The 22,991-nt window shown below is 40.2% G+C and overlaps 1 protein-coding gene and 1 long non-coding RNA gene across 4 annotated transcripts; one reads left to right on the top strand and one right to left on the bottom strand.

Annotated features, from left to right (window-relative positions):
* Positions 1-3,169: 3,169 nt before the first annotated feature.
* sgf29 (SAGA complex associated factor 29) lies at positions 3,170-20,832 on the bottom strand. 3 transcript variants are annotated; one of them, XM_084678593.1, is made up of 10 exons: positions 20,716-20,832; positions 20,158-20,228; positions 8,687-8,762; positions 8,421-8,493; positions 7,967-8,031; positions 7,701-7,830; positions 6,838-6,984; positions 6,588-6,623; positions 5,264-5,426; positions 3,170-3,623 (listed from the first exon to the last, which is right to left on the bottom strand). In XM_084678593.1, the coding sequence occupies exons 2-10, from the start codon at positions 20,221-20,223 to the stop codon at positions 3,507-3,509; spliced, it is 873 nt and encodes a 290-aa protein (XP_084534719.1). In that variant the 5' UTR covers positions 20,224-20,228; positions 20,716-20,832; the 3' UTR covers positions 3,170-3,506. The 3 variants fall into 3 exon arrangements, with proteins under 3 accessions (XP_084534719.1, XP_084534718.1, XP_084534720.1); XM_084678592.1 differs by having other exon boundaries at positions 20,651-20,806; XM_084678594.1 differs by having other exon boundaries at positions 20,711-20,792.
* On the top strand, positions 3,534-19,303 carry LOC146253729 (uncharacterized). Its single transcript, XR_014731883.1, has 2 exons — positions 3,534-3,643; positions 19,165-19,303. It is a non-coding gene; the product is annotated as an uncharacterized LOC146253729 (long non-coding RNA).
* Positions 20,833-22,991: the final 2,159 nt, after the last annotated feature.

The following is a 22,991-nucleotide window of genomic DNA, read 5'->3' as shown; positions in this document are numbered from 1 at the left end:
TTTCAAGGTGAAATTGCACATAGTATATCAGAATGATGTCATCCTGTTTAACTAAACAGAAAATCAAAATTATGAGAGGTCAAAAGACTGCAGCTGGATATGAACCTGTGACCTTGCTCCTTGCAGTGCACTGTCTTAGCCTACTGAGCTGTTCTCAGTGTTGAGAACCATTGTGGTCAGTAAATGTATAGAAAAGTAAGCTATTTGTTCTGTGGCAAGCATTATAAGATTTGGCAGAAGTTTAAACAGCTGTAATTCAGTGATCTTTTGAGATATCAAGGCAGAGGCAGGCAGGGCAGGCCAGCTGGATGAAGCTGTCTTGGGGCAGGGCTCAAGAGAAACTGTCCAGGTAGAGAGGGGTAGCTTTTTCCATCTACACTTGATGCAGACTTCAGTTTTGACTGTGAAATGCAGTGGCAATACTTGAACTTGAATCCAAATGTGTTGGAAACCCATGCAAAGTCACTCAAAACACAGGCCTGGTCAATATATACACATCTGACAAAAGACCAGCTCGACCTTTGCCTGTAAACAGTGATTCTGACTATCAGAGACCTTTAAATAGGCTGACTGAGTGAAACTAGCCTGGCTAAGGTAGGTCGCTTTCTCAGGTAAATGACGAATGAAATAGGCTTGTTTTGAAAGATCCTATATACTATATATATATCTTCAGCAGGCTCTTGTCTACAAAAAAGCAGCCCTCCCTGACGTTTTATTAGTAAAATTGAGTGAAATACAATATTGTTTACACACTGCCATTGAGCGAGCTGAGTCTGTCTTTTAGGTTAAGTCAAAACAATGTACCCCCCGGGACGCAGTCTCACTCCACTTGCAAGTTTTACACAAATCACAAAAATAATCGGAGCATCTGGCTAAAAGGAAAATTCCTACATCTCTTAAAGGCTGCCCTCCTCGACATTTTTGGTGTAGACCGAACTGTAAAATGGTGAACTTATGAACATGACGCGACCAAAACATGGCTGCCGCCTAAGCCTATGCGGTCTCCCTGGCACATAGGCTTATTACAAAGACTTTCAAAACCCAAATCACAATTCTGAGCTGACAGATCTGTGGGGAATCGCTTGTTCTCTTAAAAGCTGCCCTCCTCTACCTTTTTGATAAACTTTCCGAGATGCTAAATGATTCACTAATTACAGAGGTAGCTACTTTTCATCACTTCAAACTCAGTATCTAAGGATCTAAAGGTCTCAAAATGCTCAAACCTTCACCATAATTCAGGAGTAGTGTACTTTCACGAACCCAATCATTGAGTCTAGCTTAAAATGTGTACAAATAGGACTTACCGAACGTGGTTACCTCCACGGCTATCAGGCGATTCCAGTTGAAAACAACAATGGCCACCAAAAAATAATTTATATTTGTAACGGCGATCTGCGATTTGAAGCAAAATGAAACAGGTGCTAAAGAATAAGGGTGGGGGCTTGCTGAGCACACCATTTACAGAAAGAATGTGTGTGCGTCTCGCCAAGCTCGCGCGTGTGTTAAGTAGGGTGACCACCTGTCCCGCTTTGCGCTGTATCGCACAACTATTTCAATATGCAACTTGCGGAAGAAGGGGTGAAAATGCTGTGCAACACAACGCAAAGCGTGACAAGTGGTCACCCTAGTGTCAAGGAGCAGATTGAGCCTGTGATAATTTGGAGCGCACGCTGTGGAGCAATTCAATTGAATTCAATGATATATAGACATACCAAGGTGAAATTGTTTATGATAGTTCAGAGTGATGTCATCTTGAACCGTATTAGGTTTGAAAAACCATGAGTCAAAATTATATTAGATTTATTGACACAAAGATATTGAGGCAATGTGGACATTTACATAAATACACCCCTTTCAGCCATTTTGTATTGCATTTCTTATTCATTTTGACCCTTTAAAAAAACATGTATTCTACACATCTGTAACACATTTCAAGTCGATTGGATCTATGGTTCATGAGGAGAAGGGTTCTGAAGGTTGTACCAAATTTGGACAGCACAAGAGAATTCATAAGTCTGACGATATGGATCATTGAGGCTTTTTGTTCCCCATGAGAAGTAAGGCATGTATACCAATTTTCAGGCATTTTGGAGTAATGGGACTTACCTGAAAGTGATGCACGGGCACCATCTCGCAGTCTCTTTCTTTCTTTTTTTCTTCCCCTGACTCCTGTTATTGTTTTAAGCCCATTTTAGAAAAGTTGACCTAGCCTACTGTCAAAGTTCGTCAGCCCACTGAGGGAAGGGCACCCACAGCGAGCTTGGTAAGTTGAGTGTGTATTTGTTTTTTGGGGGGAGGGGCACCATTGTAACTTTTTTTGAACATTTAAATATATCTCTTGTTGTGCCTGTTTTGTAATATACGTATCTAATATAAGATATGCAATTGATCAACTTTAAACAAAAAGCAATACTTTTTTTCCGTTCATTTTGTTCTATGAGAGGAATCACGTGGGCTTGAACAAGTGCATCGAAATCTGGCTGAATGTCTGAGGTGGATATGCGAAGGACAGCTGACAGGTGATAATCCGGGTCTGCAATTTAACTAGCAAACCATCAGCCCAGTCAAGTTCTTATTATGTCCGCGTTAGTTTTTTTCTTTAGTCCCTTAATGCTGATTCAAATTATAATCCTTCAACACAGCGACCTTAGCAAACTAAGAACACAGCTTTGATTTTGACCTCAGTAAACAGATACTTAGAAGTCCATGTCTTGTTAAAAACTCTACATTCTGTATCAACCTTTCGTTTTTCATTTTCAAGGGCTAACCAACAGGTAACTCTCCTGTCGGTGAAGTTGCGCAAGCGCACATATGTAAATCGCCTGATCACTAGTCTTTCAGGACTAAATATTTCACGGAGCAGTGTAGGCCTACAGGAATATCTGGACCACAGCCAATCAAAGGCAAAGACCCGCCACATCTGTCTCTGATTAATTTAGACCACAATATGATCCAACAGAGTGTGAGTTCCGTCAAAGAGGAAACAAACGCTTTGTTCCTGGAGAGGCAGCGGATGGGAGGTTTGGTGCACCGGTCGCACCCGTTCAAATTTTGGTCGAATATGCGATCAAATTGGTTGCACTCTAGAGCCCTGCCCTATTCAGGGCCTTAAGGAACAGTGTGAAATACCCCAAAAACCCAGGCACCCCTTTAAAGTAAGCAACCCATGAGAAATCAAAACCTTTATTTTATGAATTTTATACATTGTCACAGCATCCTCAATTGTTTCAATTAATGTCCCTGAAAGTCTGTACATATTAAATAGAACGCTTTCCAAAACCTCTGCCAAATGGCTGAATGAATGTGTGGAAGACCTCACAAAGCCTGACTTTGAGAATGTATGGCAACATTTCATTTAAATAACTTTTCCTCACTTTATATGACAATTTAATCTAGTGTTATTTTGATGGAATAAGTAATCACTCAGAATTTTTTTTTCCAAATGCCTCATCAAAGTCCTTTGTATTAGAGCTAGTTTCCCCTCCATTTCCCTTGTTTTCCATCCATTACTTCTTCTTGTTCTCTTTACAGGCCACCACATAGCGCTGGGCCACATTCAGGGGAGGGGAGTATCCGTCTGCATAGGACGTGTCCTCAAACAAGACAGAGTAGTCGTCCTGGGGCTGGAACAAGACGTTAAAAGGTTAGGATGAGAACTATCACTGCTTCATTTTTTAAATGCATTCAAAGTTGAGGCAGAAACACAAACTGAAGCTGTATGACATCATGCGTATGTTTTTAATAACGGTATTATAGATAATGGTATTATTCAAATGATATTAGAATTCTTGAGACATTACTTTGTTAAAGTGAAAAAAGTACTTTTTACTTAGCCTCCTAAGCCCACAAGTGAGCACAATGAGCAAATATAAACCAAATCAAACATTGCATTTTTCATTGAAAACTTTGTTTAAAGTGCATAACAATCATTCATAGGTTAAATATAATTTCTTTAATGTGCACACAAGGAAATTTAGGTAACAAAAGTTCATATATCTGGAAGTGCATCAGTAATATCAGAAAGCACGCTTCAACAGACAGCGTAATATGTTTAGACAAAAAAGCAAACTATAACTCCGAAACTGACATTCGGGATGAGAAGACTGCATGTGTGTTCTCAAGTTTGATGTTATGTAGTGTTATAGCTGTGGTTTCTTACACAACTTACAAAAGACCAAAACATTTATAAGTGCTGTGGCACTTGGTTTCTGGAGTATGTGACGTAGAATTTGATATCACATTGTTGTAATGATGAAGATGATTAATGGTTTATCTGATTTAAAATGAAACTTTTATCCATATTTTTAGTATATTCTATATTACTGGAAACCATATGTTAAGCTGTTGACTGATTATTATTAATACTACAAACCGGTAGAAAATATTAAGCCCAAAGTGTAAAGATTTGGATATTAGGGGCTGAGGAATGCGGGGAAAAAACACTTGAAGTTATGCATCTACTTTAACAGGCACGAGGCCCCCAACTATAAATCAAGTGGCATGTTTGAGACCCTGCGCCCACACACTCATATCTGTAAATGCAGAGTTCAGGGACAGTACCATAGCCGTAAATTGGGAGAATTGTCGTTGTATTAGGAAGATAATGTATCTGTGACCAATTGTACTGTACCAATAGCAAAAAATGACACAAATAATAGGAAGGAAATACAGTATATAAAAGGACCTTTGCATCAGACACTGAGTTCCAGTGCGTTTGTTTTGGAGTTAGTTTATTTTTCACTTGTTGGGACTTAGAATCATTTTCAGTGTTTGGACCTGATTTTTGACTTGTCCGGATTTAGGATTTTCTTCACTTCGAGACTTGGATTTATTTCACTATACAAGGGAACTTACAAAATTATCCACAACATAGGCCTATTAAAGGCTAGATTGTTGACAAAACCAACGTAATTTGTAAGTTGTGTAAGAAACCACTGATATCACTTCATAAGGTCAAACTTGAGAACACACACAATATTCTCATGCAAAGACTTTTCTGGAGAATGTTAGTTTGCCATTTTGTCAAAAGATCCTCTCTGACTCCCAAGTCCTCACTCTCTTTTTGACAAATTTTTCAAATAAACAAGGCAGCCGTACTGCATCTAATGGGTTGAATTGTATAAGCTAACAACACCAAAACATGTCAGGTACGTCATCATCTCGTCTCCTGACACACCAACATTTTTTGGGGCAAAGATTTTATTTGACAGTCCTATTAAAGAGTAAGTATATGTTGTTGTCCCGCTCCCCTACTGTGACTCACCCTGTGCGGGGGTGTGTGGATGAGTGCTCGGTAGAAGCAGGTGGTCTGAGGATAGAGGGCAAGCACCAGCTGGTCTTTGCTAAACAGGGCTTCGGGGTCCGTCTCTGGGTTTGCCTTCCACTGGGGCAATGGAATGATGCGCCGCCTACTCAAAGTGTGCCTCCTGGGTCAGTGAAAACACACACAAAAGGTGAAAGGGGGATCAAGCAAAAAGAGGGACAAGAGATGGAGTATGGAAAAGGAGAAATAAGAGAGAACAAAAGAAAGTACACAAAACAGACAAATGGTAAACAAGTTGCAATGGAAAAAAAGAGAGTAAGGAGGAGAAAACAAGGGACAAGGTGTATTGAAGAGAGTCATTGGGCCTCATTCTCGAAGGCAGTTAAGAAGAATTTCTTCTGAATTGTGTTTAGGAAAACATTTGGCATTCATTAAAGTTCTCTCATCTGGGATTTGTTCTGAAATTCAGAAGACTTTCCGAACTCGAAATAGCAGTCGTAAATTCCTTAAAAAACCACAAGGATAAAATGAATCGCATTTAAGAAAACTCTTCGTGTTTGAATTGTTAATGAAGTTATGAGAAATCATTGGTGATTGAGTTCACATCAATCTAGACTATGGCAAGCCGTTTTATCATTTAACCAATGAATTGTTGATATCCAAAATTCAAATTCTTGATATCAAGAATTGCATTTTGGATATAAACAATTCGAATTTTGGATATCAAGAATTGCATTTTGAATATCAACAATTCGAATTCTTGATATCAACAATTCATTGGTTAAATGATAAAATGGCTTGTCATCCTTTCTAAAAAAGCTTCGAATTGTATTTTTATATAAATAATTCGAATTTTGGATATCAAGAATTAATTGGTTAAATGATAAAACTGCTGCCATAACAGACATCTTTGGATTTAAATAATTATAATAATTAACCTTGCTTAGTGTGCACACTGTTAGATCCAGTGGAGAACAATTCCACTGCTCATCTTACTCATATGATGTTGCACCGATGCACCTGTGCACCGATTGCTTTTCGCTTGGACATAACTTGCGTTCCTGTTGCTTTCCTAATTGTGTCGATTCTGACTGCACACGTCACTGCTGTTGCGTGCCCTTATAAGGAGCTTTGTATGTAAGAAAATTCAGGATTTTCAAGCGTTCATGAATTTGGCGGATGTCTTTTCTTACGTTGTTTTCCGAAGCCCGTAAGAAACATTTCAGAAGAAACTTCCGAAAATGTTCGAGAATGAGGCCCATTGTTTATCATGGAAAGGAGTGTGGAAAAGACATATTGAATATCTAATTGAAAGGACACTCACTCTTTCCCCTCTTCATCAATATCATCAACTTCATACCTTGAAGAGATGGCAGAATACAAATTACAACACATACAATAACACTACTCAGATTGTACCTTTTATTCTAGTTTTGGCTGATTCTGATGTCTTTTGTTGAAACAGAAGCTATTAATTAGCAGGTTAAGTAACATTGTCAGTTACTTCCTGTCCTTGAGATGTATATAACTGGTGGCGGGTGATTCAAAGTTGCAGCTAATTGGCTGAGAATTACTTGTTGGTGGAGTGACTGTAGCTGACCACTTCAGCCAGGATCCACTGTTCATCTCCGTCAACGGCTTTGACACGCGCTGCCACCTTGTCTCCCTGCTTGGCCACGTAGTCACTGCTGGCTGGGATGGCCCCGCACAGGGGAGGGGGACTGGGAGAGAAGGAGGAAAAAGGGTAAAGGAGAAGAATGGCAAATGTGGTATAGTGAGATAGGGAAAGAACGTGAGATAAGGAAGAAAGTGTGAATAAAAATGGAAGAAGAGAGATAGAGAATGTTAGTTTGCCAGAGATGGAAGATGGAGAGAACACAGATTTCCCAAATTAGTTAAAAATAATATCAGATTTCCATATTGATGGGTATTTATATTCGCTGCAAAATATTCTATTTTAGTTCTTTTTTTTTTTTTTTTTTACTGTTGCTTGCTTTTCTACAGGTACACTTGCACTTAGCGATTCATGTTGTTTAATTGTAACTTGCTTAACTACATGCTCTTATGGTTCTTCCTTTTGGCACTTATTTTTTGGTTGTTCACAATGTGTGCTTCTTGTTTTGGCTACCCGCAATGCTTTGGGGCTATCTTGTTGTTATTATCAGTGACCTATGCACTTTGTAAAGCTCTCTCTTGGAAGCCGCTTAGGATAAAAGCATCTGCTAAATGAATAAATGTAAATGTAATTTAATGGCAGTGTGGCTCCTCTTAAGGTCTACTATTTGACACTGTAACCGTTGGCTATCATACTACTGTCATTAGATCCGTTTGAGTTTTTACATTTTCCAGCATTTTTATGAACCCTTTAATCTGACCAACGACACACTAAACAAGAAAAAAATGTGTAGAGCCGTAGTCCGTAGAAGGTTTAAGCTACTTGTCTCCTGGCTTGCCAATCCACAGAGGGAGCGTCATGGCCGACTGTTGGAGTAGGGTCATGAGCACCCCTCTCCTCATTGTCTTCCTTGGAGGGTCATGATCACTGTACACACCTGCCATTTTAGCAGCTGGAGATGTGTGTGTGTGTGTGTGAGAAAGGAGAAAGGAAAAAAGAAGTACATCAAATTCTGCATTAATACTGTTCTTTTAATACCTAGCCTTTACCCTTCTTCTTTAATCTACATAAAATGTAAACTTACTTACCTATTCTTCTCTCCTCCAACAATGATTTGATTTCTGCAATTTTTTCAAGAGCATGGCGTAGAATACTGTAAGAAAAATATCATAATTATGTTTTTCAGTCCATGCAAGAGGACTACAAGATTAAAGGCAGGATAGGTACATTTTGCGAACCTAACAATTTTGGCTTGAGTTCAAAAGGATTCAAACCAAAATATCCCACCCCCTTCCTTAAAAGCCACTCCTTCAAAACACAAACGTGCACATAAACATCTTGATGATTGCTTGTGTTTATTACAGTCCTGCAACGCCCACAGATACAGGATGGATTTTATTTTACAGCCAAGCCTTTAGATTTATTGGTTGCTTTCAGGATGTGAAGTTAATTTCAGCAAATATGATAATAATAAATGTTACTCAACAACATTACCTATCCTGCCTTTAAGTTTGAATACACACAATAGGGTCTGGTGCTCACCTGCACTCTGCCTCAGCATCCGCTTTTGCTGTAGTGTAGAGGCCCCTTAGCTTTGTCCGGTAATAAGGAGAGGCTGAAAGATATGGATATAAACAACATTTAAGGAAGAGAGAAGTACAGTGCAGTACTGAATTCTGTTTACAACTTGTCGGAAATCATCACCGTCATGTGGCCATGGGAAAACTTGGTACAAGTTATATACAATATATAAAAAATACGATATGCAACATAGCAACAACAGAAAACGCCACAAGATGGGAACATACTTTTATTTTCCGTCTGCATCCTTTCGTGTGTTTTCTGAATGTTGAGCAGATTGTGTTCACTACGTGACCGCTCCTCCTAAAAGAGAGGAAAGGGAGTAGTGTAAAGTCTCCAAGTTTTCTTTCTGTAGCCCATAGGCAACGTTTTACATTTTTTTCACAATTAAGTTGTAGAGAACATTACTAATAAATAATTTCCTACTGAATGATTTTGAGTAGATTATGCCTTATCTTGCTTGGCTGTTAAAAAGGTACTGTGTAAAAACAATAAAAACTAATGAATAGTAGCAAGCAAGCTCTCAGTCGCCTAAAGCCGCTTGCACACTGCCAGAAAAATGCCGACCAACTCCAACCAAAGCCAACTGTCGGATCATTGTGCGCCATCAGTCTGTGTTTGTTGGTGTTAGTTGGCATTGGTCGAATTGAGTTTTTTGAGTTTGACATGTCCAGTCAGGTTTGATGGAGTTGTGGAAAGACTGACCAATGTGCGCTCTTTCCCCACAACTGGCAACATTCTGAGAGTTCCCTTGACAACTACCCATACTCGCATGCGGAACTTCAGCGCGCACAATTATCTATGATGTTAATGTTAGCTAGAGATAACTGTCTATTATATTACTCACTTTAGCCATATATTCCATATTTTGGGAGGGGGTGCTCTGAGATATACTAGCTCTAACTTAACATTCGGGATTATCAATTACAGTAGGCCTACTTGTATCCTATCCTAGATGGCTATTTGAAACATTTTTCACACACAGGTTACTTGGAACTTTAAACTTGAAAATCTTACGGTCAAAATGTTTAATCTACTAACTAGCCAATTTCGTAGAAAACAGAAGGAAACTGCTTATATTTTAGATTTGACCACAGAACATGTTCTTTTTATGTAGAGTGAATACAGGTAGTGGGACACTTTCAAAACAATTTCTTTGTGCGTCACTTTTTGCCATGAACGCATTGCCATATAATCAAACTTGATACACTCATGAAAAGCTTAAAGTCTCCCTTAAACTATTCATGAGGAAAAAAACATGAAAGACCTAACACAGGAAGCATGACCCCTTCTTTGAACCTCTGCCATGATTTACATGGTTAAGTGGGACAGTATCACTGTCTATTTAAGTATTCAATTTAAGAATTTTAAAATCATTTTTGTAGCATGTTATAGTATACTATTAAGTATAACACTTCATTTCTGATGAACACTTGAAATCTGATCCTACTTCAATGCACTCTACTCACTCTACTTTTTCCACATTCTCTTGCTTCCTTCCCTTAGCTTTCTCGTTCCACATCCTCCCTGTCTGTTTAAAATTCTATCCTGAAATACTTTTTGGACTGAAAAGTAAATCATAGCCTATTCCAAAGTAGTTACTCAATGCAATCATTGTTGTCATGTACATTCATAATAAACACAACAAAATTTGACATAAACGCCCTTTAAATGACTTGAGTGTCTGTCCAAGTTTACCAGTAACACCCTGTCCCACTTTACCAATAGCTTAACTGGGAGAGACAAAAACAATCAATAAAAACATATACAATTGTTTTAAATACATTTCAAGATTTCCTGCTACACTTTAACTTCTTACCAAAATACACTGCCTGCCCCCCCCCAAAAAAAGTCACCACCTGGATTGAACTAAGCAAATAGGTAATAGCCTTGCATTGGATAATTAACATTTACATGTAGTCATTAAGCAGACATTCTTATCCAGCGCGACTTACAGTAAGTACAGTGACATTCCCCCAAGGCTAGTAGGGTGAAGTGCCTTGCCCAAGGACACATCGTCATTTGGCCCGGCCGGAAATCGGACTGGCAACCTTCAGATTACTAGCCCGATTCCCTAACCACTCAGCCACTTGACTAATTACTGCATGAGTGGTTATGTTCAAGCTGCCAACAAGTTAATGAACCCTAACTGATGCAGTGAGACGCTTCTCATTTCTTAAACAACCATGTCGAAGGACACATCCTGTGGTCGTGGAAAATATGTTAATCTCTTTCAGAAGGGTCAAATTATTGCCATAAATCAAGCAAAGAAAACATCTAAGGAGATTGCTGAAACGACTAAAATTGGGATAAAAACTGTCCAACGGATTGGACTCTGGAGCAATGGAAGAAGGTCATGTGGTCTTATGAGTCCAGATTTACCCTGTTCCAGAGTGATGGGCGCATCAGGGTAAGGAGAGGCGGCTGAAGTGATGCACCCATCATGCCTTGTGCCTACCATACAAGCCTGTGGGGGCAGTGCTATGATCTGGGGTTGCTAAAGTTGGTCAGGTTCAGCAACGTTATGCACCCAAAGAATGAGGTCAGCTGACTACCTGAATATACTGAATGACAGGGTTATTCCATCAATGGATTTTTTCTTCCCTGATGGGACGGTCATGTTCCAAGATGACAATGCCAGGATACTTTGCGCAGGGGTCCGACTCCACCATAATCAATACAAGATCTTGGCAAAAAATTAATGCAGCTCTGGACAGAAATAAATGTTGTGACATTGCAGAAGCTTATCAAAACGATGCCACAGAGAATGTGTGCCGTAATCAAAGCTAAAGGTGGTCCAACTAAATATTAGTGTGACTTTTTTTGGCCAGGCAGTGTGGTAACTTAGCTTGGCAGCCAGCCCAACTTCGCCCCGCCCACAAAAAAATTTGGTTGGGTTTGGAGGGTCTCGTATTGGGAACAACTACATAAAACCAGGGTCTGGGCGGACCAATGAAATTGCCAGGGTGGGCTTTATACGATGATGGACAGATGATCAACACAAACGTAATCAATAAAGTCACAAAAGAGCCCTTGGGTTGAATTTGTTTTCAACAAACAACATATTACGTTGCTCTGATTGGTTGTAGGTCTATCCAATTGAGCGAAGAGGCATTTGTTTTACGAGTTTGGTTGAAACACGCCCCATAGTCACAGCCCAACGGAGAGTTTTCAGACTCATATTCTGACAAGAATAGAGTGAGTATGACAACGTCAGGTTAGTGGTAACTACAAACCCTGAACCAAGTTTTACTTTACTTTTACTTTCACAATATTTGCTTCAAATAGCTGTCATTTCACTTATCATAGATTTTTGAGATACTGGTGTTGAAAAGACGCATATCTCTCCCCCAAAAGTGACATTACAAACACAGAACCCCACCAATTTAGCCTTTTACCTTCCAAGGATGAACTATGTAATGAGTTTTGATCATTTAAGTATTTACACATTAAAACATTGATCAAGCTTACAGGTATTTGCACACTGAATCAGAAATTTGTGTCCGAAATGTTTGCACGTAAAAAAATAAATACAACCTCAAGTTGTCAATCACACACACTTCCTCAAAAACCTTCGTCCTTCAAAAAAAGGTTTGGATCGGGTTCAATTTTCTGCGTTTTCGCATCCATAGCCAGCATTTTGATAGGTTTTTTGGCAATTCAGAGCCACCGAATTTTGAGATTCGAAAAACGCATAGGGTGAGTTCAGGTAATGTGGGACATCAGGTAAAGTGGGACAGTTATGCATTTTGATTATTTAATATGTTCAAAACCGACATCCAATCACCAGAGCTGATCTTGACTCGTAAATACAACACTTCTAGTCACTATGCAGTGTTTTTTATTTGTCTGATATCATCCAGGGTTCCTGCGGGGTCTTAAATTTTAAATTCAGAACTTTAAATTTAAGGCCTTAAAACGTCGTAAAAACGTCCATATTTTCATCCGAGGTCTTAAATTTCATTTAGTCAGGTCTTAAAAAGGTTTTACCCTCATTAATTTCCAGACACGCAGGCTGCAGAAAGTTATTACAAGGTAGCAGTAACAGCAAGTATTGAGTCGTAGCCTATGCTGCCCTCAGAACCCTGGTTCGGTGTGTTGTATTTCTTTCTGGAGGATAGCCTATTGGTGTTGGTACGTATGCTGTGAGAAAACTTCAAATCGCGTGACAACTGCAATACCTGCATTCGAAATACGTCTGCGCTTCCTCAGAGTTTGTTAAAATTCGGCTATGTGTGGAAAATGGGAAAGTGTACTTTCAACGAGACATGAGTTGCGTGACCTATGGCTAGATCACAGCGATTTCCGCTGTTGGTTACAAGCAACTCCAGCTCCAGGTATGAGGCTCGCTGCAAACTTGTCCCCAAAAATATTCAATTTGTTTACTAATGTGATTGCTTTTTCTGTAAATTACATTTATGCTTTTTATTTATTTAAATGAATTCCATTCATAGAAATTACATGTTTTTTGGGTAATGCGTTGTGTAGGTCTTAAATTTCGATCTTTATACTTAAATGTCTTAAAAAGGTCTTAAATTTGACAAACTGAAACCTGCAAGAACCCTGTCATCAGAGTAGGCGTGATCTGGCTTGACAAGAGGTCTATACAAAAAAAACGCTTTGAAAGTTCAGCGGCATATGACATATTTCTGAATGATAAGGCTGGTAAAGGAATTTAAATTAAGTTACAATGAGTACTATTGCAGCATATTGAAGGGGTTTAACCACTGATTGAAACACACACAAAAATGTGTAAAATAATGCTTTGTTAGAAAAAAGTTTTATGTGAGTGTCCCAATGTGGGACAGCATTTTTCAGGTAAAGTGGGACATCTAGTAATGCTGTGTTTATGCTATAAAAGTAATTTAACTAGAAAGTTCTCAAATGTTTAAAACCAATGCATCATACTGCACTTTCCCAACTAAATAACAACTGTATACCTGCAAACTCTGAAGGCCTGAAAAAGGTGACACACTTGATACAGCCCAGCCTCCCCCCCCCCGCCACGTCAGGTAACATAGTCAAAACAAACAAACAAACAAACAAAACATTTGGAAACTACAGTCGATTATTCCTCCACTTCAATAATACCAATTGATATTGTGTTTTATATCGGTGACCCACAAGGCAGGCAAACAGCTAGACCTCATCCTGACACGCAACTGTATCACTGACTTAACCTCTGTAACCCCACTGCACATTTCTTATCACTACTTTATCAAATTCTCTGCCTCTCTCCCTCCAACCCCTCCTACCTCCCCTCCCCTTGTAACTTTCCGGCGCAACCTCCGCTCCCTATCTTCCTCCCATTTCTCCTCTATTGTAACATCCTCCCTCCCATTGACGAGTTTTCATCCCACCCCACTAACACTGCCACCGACTCCTTTTTAACCACTTTAACTGCGTCAACCAGGCCTGCACGATTTTCTCCCTCCTGCCCGTGGCTTACAGATGTTATTCGTGAAGAACGGTCCACCCTTCGGGCAGCTTAGAGGAGATGGCGCAGGTCCAAAGACGGTCTGGACCACTCCCTCCTTAAATCCTTCTCTTCTCACATAACTGGTGCTAAAACCCTCTACTTTCTGAAAAAAATTAACTCTGCTTCAAACCCCTACACCCCACCCCCTCCCTCCACCCTTACAGAAGACGACTTCTCCTCCTTCTTTGAGAAAAAAGTCGCTGACATTAGCAGTCGGTTCCCTAAACCCACCTTTCCTTCCCTCTCACCCTCCATGACTGATCCAACTATATGTCTAAACTCTTTCTCTCCCCTGTCCAAGGCAGAGATCTCTGACCTCATTCTCTCTCATTGCCCCACCTCCTGTCCCCTTGATCCTATTCCCTCCCCTCTCTTTCAAACCATCTCCCCCTCCGTCATAACTGTTCTTCTCCATGTCCTAAACTCCTCTCTTACCCCTGGCACCTTTCCCTCTGCCTTCAAACAGGCCAGAGTTACCCCTCTACTCAAAAAACCCTCCCTTAACCCTGCCGTCCTCCAGAACTACAGACCGGCATCATTGTTACCCTTCTTTTCAAAAACAATTGAACGTGCTGTATCCAACCAACTGTCAAACTTTCTCTCTCAGAGCAACCTGCTTGACCCCAACCAATCGGGCTTTAAGACTGGCCACTCCACAGAGACTGCCCTCTTTTCAGTCACCACTGCCCTCCAGTCTGCCAGAGCAGCTTCCAGGTCATCCATCCTCATTCTGCTGGACCTTTCTGCAGCGTTTGATACGGTTAACCACCAGATCCTGCTCTCCAGACTTTCTGAGATGGGCATCACTGGCACTGCATTCCAGTGGATCTCATTCTTCCTGTCGGAAAGATCCTACCAGGTCTCCTGGGGAGGCAAACTGTCAGGCCTTCGCCAGCTCTCCACTGGTGTCCCACAGGGCTCCGTCCTTGGACCCCTCCTTCTCTCTGTACACCACCTCACTTTGACCAATCATCACCTCCCATGGCTTCTCCTACCACTGCTACGCTGACGACACACAGCTGTACTTGTTGTTCCCCTCGACTGATCCGGGGATCTCAGCTTGGATTGAGGCCTGCCTCACAGACATCTCCGCCTGGATGACCGAGCACCAACTCCAGCTGAATCTCGCCAAAACAGAACTTCTCATCATCCCGGCTAAACCGTCCATCTCCCACGATCTGTCAATCACCCTGGGATCCGCAACGGTGACCCCTTCATCCTCTGCCAGGAACCTTGGGGTTACCATAGATTACAAGCTCTCCCTCACAGCCCACATTGCTGCAGTCTCCCAGTCGTGGAGATTCACCCTCTACAACATCCGGAAGATCAGGAGATACCTGTCTGAGCACTACACCCAGCTGCTAGTCCAAGCACTGGTCATCTCCAACTTGAACTACTGCAACTCGCAGCTCGCTGGTCTCCCAGCATGTGCAACACGCCCTCTTCAGAGGATTCAGAACCCAGCGGCCCGCCTGGTCTACAGTCTACCCAGACGCTCCCATGTTACCCCGCTCCGCATCTCTCTCCTCTGGCTACCCATCAACACCCGTATCAGGTTCAAGACCCTGGTACTGACCTTCCAAGCAGTGAACAGGACTGCACCTGACTACATCAAGTCTCTCCTGCAGCCTTACACCCCCACCCATCACCTACAGTCTTCTTCAGACAACCTCCTGGTGGTCCCACCGCTCATAACCGCCCAGTCCCAACACAAGCTCTCCTCCTGCCTGGCCCCCCAATGGTGGAACCAGTTCCCCACCTCCATCAGGGACACTGACTTTCTGCCCACCTTCAAGAAAAGGCTCAAGACGCACTTGTTCCGGGAGTACAATGGCACTTAGGAATGCTTGATTGGACCTGATGTTAATTTCCTCCAGGATCACAATGACTCTTATTAAGAGACTTGTTGCTCTTGTAGGTTAGTTAAAACGAAGTGAAGTCTTGAACTCTTGTACTAGCTGTGAAATATTTTACTGTTGATTGTTCTTCTACAGGTACAGTCTTGCAGTTTTTGGGGTTCATGTTGTTTTAATTTGTAACTTGTTTATAACTGCATGCTCTTATGGGTCTTCCGTTTGGCACTTGTTTGTTTTTTCACAATGTATGCTTCATGTTTTGGCTGCTTGCAATGTTTGGGACTACCTCGTTGTTATGATCAGTGACCTATGCTCTTTTGTAAAGCTGTCTCTTGGAAGTCGCTTTGGATAAAAGCATCTGCTAAATGCATAAATGTAAATATAGTTGGAAAGCCTGATTAGTCACCTTTACAACAAGGTACAACTTGTAAGGATTGTGCATTCGTGGAATGAGCAACACAGCTAACGGTGTGGGTAGCGGCCCAAACATTTTTGCCAAAATCCCCTTCACATGGGTATTGACCTCGATCTTTAGCCAGGCCCAGCTCCATTTGCACCTTAGCCCGGAGTCCAGCTGTGCTATATAAATTGAATCCTTCTCTTTAAGCTCGCTCATTCTGGAAAACAATTGTCAATATTTTATGTGCTGGACCAGAGCTACTTTTTCATGATCATAAACGTTTGCTAAGGCTAACTCCGACTGCATTAAATCAACATTAAATGATCCGCCAGAGCAGGTGTTTCGATCACTCATGAAACCAGACACCAATTGGTCTTGTTTCATTACGTGTTTGTAATTAAATTACAAACGTATTTCTCCAACATTGTAGGTAGGACAATGTTAGGCAGCAACACATTTCGCTGATCTTGCATTAGCTGACAAGCTGACTGATCGACAAGCTGACCTTTTCAAAGAAGACGCTGCAGTTCACTTGATTGTGATTGGCCAAATGACTCGCCTGATGTATCACCAAGATGCTTTATTGTGAAGACGACCGCAGTTGGTTTTTGAAACTCCCGTTTGTGAGAAACTGCCCCCCAAATAAAAACTCATTTTTTCATTTAAATCTGCTATTTTCACCGAAAAGTGACAAGTTTGCAGCTAACGCTAGTCCAACAAAATGCTAACGCACCGGGACTAGCTAGCTAGCACATAGACTGCAGACCACTAAGGTTTACATCAGTTACACTTTATGCCTATTGTATAAGTCAAACCCCACAACTAAATGAATCTTGCCACACCCCTGCACCTAGCCAGCTAACAAGGGACGTCCTGGGGACGTTCGGTGACATTCCTATTTGGTCCCCTATAGGTTATACCGTGACGTTATCCTTAGGACGTCCTTAGGACGTTCTTAGGACGTTATTAAAGTTCCTAAAAGGTCACAATTTAGTCAGTTAGACATTTATTTTTAAACTTTCAGGGGACGTTCCAGTAACGTCCCTGGTTCCTGATGATATGACATTATGTCTTAAACTTTTGGGGGGTTCCAGAACGTCATTCGTTGGTCATAACGTAACCATCTAAATTCCGAAGGGATATTTTTGTTTGTGTGTCATTCTGTGATATGACTTGCTCGAGCTATAGCCTACTGTCACTCTGGAAACTGTACAGTATTAAATCAATTGTTTATGTATGGTACCAATAACTTGCCTTTCGAGCTAAATATTGTAAAATAAATTAAGAGTTAGCTTATCTTTTACTAGAGCCGGTAAAAAGACGCTAGCGCCGGTAAATTAGCTGTGCGCTACCCTTGTCCAAACACGACAGCACTTATCCTCGTAGTAAACACTCGCTGCTATTGTTTTTCCGGGGATATTAGCTTGATCCAGGGTCACCAAACTTACCATCAATGCTGTCAATATCCAGGGACGTAGTTATGTCCTCCACAATAAGATATCACGCTTCAACATCTCCAAACTATGCAATTAAAATCTCAATTTGACTGTATACCACCACCTGCTGGATGTTTTGTTGAACACTTCTCCTGTCAATCCCTTGGCCCCCTCCCTTCCTCCCCTCGACGACAGACCACCTCACACATGATGGTGTATTTTGGCATTGGCTATACAAAGTAATGTTAAGCTAGCATAAAAAAAAAATACTATGCTAACCCATAGTAGCAGAACGATGACTATACAGAAACGCATTTCAGACTAAAGATCGTCGCCCGAGCGTCGACCGAGTTGTCTTTCGGCTTTCTCTCATCAATGTAACTTTCCTAAATTATTTAGACATGTAAACGTCCATATATGTTGATTAAATTTGACACGTAGATTGTTTGGTATGTCTAAAATAATACTACTTACACTTTGCTAGCGATTGCAAAAGAAAATGGTGGCAAAAAGACCGGAAACTGGGTGTCCAAACCCGAGACAATAGTAGTTTACAGCGGTCGGGATTGGACACAGTGACGTCAAATATGTTTTAATACAAACTTTAGCTCTACTATCGATGTATTTGTATGTTTATCCAACGTGAAATAGCCATATCGAAAATGAATGTATATTCATTTCTAGCCAATTTGAGTTGGCACTGGATTTGTAAGTCGGCTAAATTGAGACGTCGTACAGTACAGTATTGTCTTAATTTGTACAGTAGCTAACAATCTTATTGATAGCACTAGCTAGCTCTAAATCGGATGCCTACACACTAGTGGAGTTGTCTCTTTAAGGATACAGAAAATAAAAAACAGCTGAAAAAACTTTTGGACAGGTGAAGGCTACAGCTCTAGCTAGTCAAGAAGTGTTAGCTCGACTGTGGAGTAGCAAGCTACTTTTGGACAGTTAGACTAGAGCTACAATGAACCAAGACGTTTTGCAAGAAAAGTAGCATTCATAATGACAGTTGGATGTCATTGTTGTCCTGGTTACGGACTCAGACACGCATGATCACTAGTTACTGTTGCTAGGTCGGACAAGCTCTAAATCAGATGTCTACACACTAGTGGTGTTGTGTCTATAAGGATACAGAAAATACAAAACAGCTGAAGCTACTTTTGGACAGGTGAAGGCTACAGCTCTGGCTCGTCAAGTAGCGTTAGCTCTACTACAGTAGAGTAGCAAGCTACTTTTGGACAGTTCGCTCTAGACTAGAGCTACAATAAACCAAGACGTTTTGCAAGAAAAGTATCATAATGATATGCTACGTTGCTACGTCGGACAAATGTTCATGATGAGTAAATGTAGGAAAGTTGCTAAGCACTAGCTAGATGGTTGTAAATATCTGGATACTGAAGGTCAGGGAAGCTTTCCGTTTCACTTGTTACGGTCCTAAAAATAACTCGAGGAGCATATGGATAAAATACACTTCCACTTAATGTTGTTTGCATTTGATCTGCTGTCTAACTGTAGCTAATTCATGTTGCAGGTTTTGATTCCGGACGAACTGGTGAAGGACGAGGAGGAGGAGTAGGGAGCGGATGAAAAGGGGTTGACACAATTAAAATAAGAAAATTAATTCAGGTTTTTAAAATGCATTTGAATAAAGTGTTTGTTTATACTGTAAATTGTGTTTTTTCTTCTATAAGCATACACATAAGAAGTTACAATACTTAGCAGCAGCCTATTATACTTAAAGTAGATTTTTTTAAATAAAGTTAAATTACATTGTTGAGTTTAAGTGAACACATTCAGTTTAGTTTAGCACTATAGGCTAATATGCATTGTATACTTTGTATACAAAAAATATCCATTAAATGCATAAATGTGACTATAAATTAAGGTTGAGAAATTGATTCTGCATTTGGTATGCGAAAGTTATCAGGATGTCGCATGGGAACGTCCCCATGACGTCGCAGAAAAACGTCCCCTGAACGTCCCCTAAATGTTATGAGGACGTTACATGGACGACTTTCAGGGGACCCTACAAAAAAACATCATGGGGACGTCCTGATAACATTCGGGGATGTCATTTTGTTAGCTGGGTAGTATTGTTGTATATAAACTAATTATTATTATATTAGCAGGCTGAGACGATGACTGTCCCACTTTACCAGACAAGCTGTCCCACATTACCTGAAAATGCTGCCTGAGTGAGAGAGGGGGTCATGTTATTTTTGAAAGTGTGTAGCTTCTAAAATATTGTGTATTCCCATTTCATTGCTACATGAAAATGTTCCTAAGACCTAAAACGATTTACAGAAACACCACTGGGGCGAGTTAACAGTTATTTTAAGTCTACTGGAGCTTCTACCAAAAAGTGTCCCACATTACCCGAAATCACCCTACGAAGATTTCTCAGTGTGCAAGGGCCTTTAAGTCACAGCAAGTGTTTCTGACTGTAATGGGGTCCCCCAGTAACCCGCTGGTCTCCTACTCCTACTAGGCGGTAGCGAGAAGATCACTTGTGCGTTCGGCTCACCTGTGTCTGCTTAATAAGTTGATGCAGCTCTGTTAAAAGCTCAGCAATTTTTGTATCTGCCGACATGCTGCCTGTGGATGAGAAGCAAAACGTTTTTACAGCACAGAAATAACGTTAGTTTCTAGTACTAGCGTTACTACAGTAGGCTTTAACACAACGCGATAAGAGCTGTCATTTTCATTTATAGACAGCCTAAAGTAGAATAAGCAGCAACTGTATCAAACGATTCAAATATGACTATAAAGCGAGCTTGCTGATAACTAGTAAACAGTGGTGAAAGTCATACAAGTCCTGTATGCGAATGATAAATGTTAATATGAGTATGAACGGTAGACATGTTCTGTGTAATTTTGCTATCTAGCCTGTGCTAGCTAGGCTAGCTCTAACTCAACTACTTTAGTGTACTAGCTACTATACTACTGTACTATAGCAACGACTAGCTAGGCTATAATGCATTCTGTTCAGTATGATATGTGGTTTCAGTTTAACTTACAGTGGCTGGGTGTGAAAAACAATACTACTCAAAAACGGACTAGGATATTTGTATAGCTACCGTACACGATTCCTATTATTCCGTCGTCTCACGTTTTTTGGTTCTTAGCTATTTAGCCTGTTAGATTTCATTCGATTCTCAATGCCTAGTAGTACAGACCATCACGTGGGACAAACAGAACCGTCCTATAACAAATGTCAATACGCATTTTAAAAGCCTCAGGTAAAGACTACAGTGATACAGTATCGGTCCATTCCTAAGAATAAGCAAACATAAGCATTTTTTTATGTATTGAAACATACTTATTTTTCAGTCATTTTCCTTACTGCATTTTATAAATCAAGTTTTAAAACAGATACACAGCTTTCGTTATATTTTACAATTTATGCCCAATTTTAAGGCAATTTCTTTGAGTAAGCATGCCAAATATGCAGTCAGCAGAATTCTGAAAAAAGGAGCAAGAATGATCAACATTTGTGGTAAATGCAGAGGGATTGGGACCCAGTACAATAACCCTCAACGGCTCAACCACTGTGTTGAAGAACATAGTCACCGAACAAGAGGGAATGTATTGCTCTGAAAGCAAATCTCTTGATCTAGTCATTTTGTTTGGTGTGTTGAGACTACATGGATGTCTGGGAAGGGTGAAGGAGCAAAGGGTGGAGAGGTGATAATGAAAAGTTAATATTCAAGCATGATATGGAGAGAAACATGTCACCAAGTGGATGATAGACAGACACAGATAAGTACTGACTCATCCTGAAAGCCAAACTGTGTGAAGTATCTACAAGCAACTTTAACACATTGGCAGGAGCTTAAATGGGCAAGTTTGTACTTAAGCAAATATGTACTGTACAGAGCTCCTGACATAATGAAAGCACATGACATAAAGTCTGTCCAAAATGCAAAAGGAGGAGAAAATAAAAGCAAAGTTCTCAAGTTACATAAAAGGAATCAATTAGAAAAGTATTTAAGTTACAAATGAGAAAAGCAAGATAATTATTGGGGCAAAAAAGGGACAGTGCACAAAAAAGTGCAAACAAATGTAGAGGGTGACAAAAAGTATAATAAAAGTATATGCACATATGGCAGGATAAGCCCTTACATTTTTGCACTGGCTTAACCTAATGGCTCGTTTTGTAGTTACATTTATAACGGGTGGTGACGGAAGTATACAGCTTTTTCTTTTCTCAACTATGACTGCCAGTTTCCTGCAATGCTCACAAACAATGAGGTCATGTAACAAAATATAATTCTGTGGAAAATTCCATACTTCCCAAAGCAGGAAACACTTCCATCTCGAGCTTCTGAATTTACCAGTGTAATTGTACTATAGCATGGTTAAAATAATCCACAATAGATCAAAAATAGGAAATAACTAATTTCTAGTCACTTCCCAGTCACTAATATGTCAGTATTGTCAGCAACAAGTTATTTAATTCAGAAACCATTCTCAATGCTCTCTAGCCACTCACTTTTCAACTCATGCATGGTACCATTATCAGCCATGTTTTATAATTCACATACACTCAGCAGGGAGCACTGACAAATCTGATAAAGGCCAAATCTGAAAGAACAGGGTGGATGAAGTTGGTCAGAGCACACAAAGATAAGTTTTCTATGAACCACAGGTGCTGATAGAAGTCAGCTGATAGAAAACATCTATAATCTAATCCAAGGTCCAAGGCAGTGTGGCGGGCAGGGGTGCGGGGTGGGGGGGTGGAGTTTCCATGGCACCGATCTACCTTAATAATGGAATTGTTTAAAAATAAATAGCCTATGTTCATAATTGTATATGGCAAATACACTATTGTTTGTATTATATGCTAAAATAAATTAAGTTGCTTTAGTGGTGTCTAAAGAAAACAACTCACAAATTCAGCAGATTTTGTTTATGTTACTCGCTGAAAAATAAAATGTTTCAACCAAGACTGAACAACAGCCTAATATCAATAAATTCAGCTTGCACTGTCACAAATTCCAAAAAGAAGGATAAACAACAACAGAACAATAATTTTGAACAACAAATTGAACATGTGAACCAAAACAGCAACTGTTTCTGTTTAACATTCCATATAAATGTACTAAATATATAAAAGACAACGACAATAGGCTGCCACAGTAAGAATATACGAGTGTGCATGGACCAGACAAAAGCCAGTCTACTTCTGTTTCCATAAACTTTCATTAGGAAACAACAAATATGACACAAAGGACAAAAATAAACAAGCCCCGTGTGACTTACAACTAGAGTGACTTTAAGTGTCTAGTTGGCAATGCCAGTACATCAAATATTTACAAATTGTGATGCAATATTTACAGTAGCCTACTTTTAGGTCAA

Source organism: Hypomesus nipponensis, chromosome 17 (genome assembly GCF_054491055.1).
Source record: "Hypomesus nipponensis isolate SF chromosome 17, ASM5449105v1, whole genome shotgun sequence".
Taxonomy (NCBI): Eukaryota; Metazoa; Chordata; class Actinopteri; order Osmeriformes; family Osmeridae; genus Hypomesus; species Hypomesus nipponensis.
This window is presented reverse-complemented; position numbering and strand designations above follow the sequence as displayed.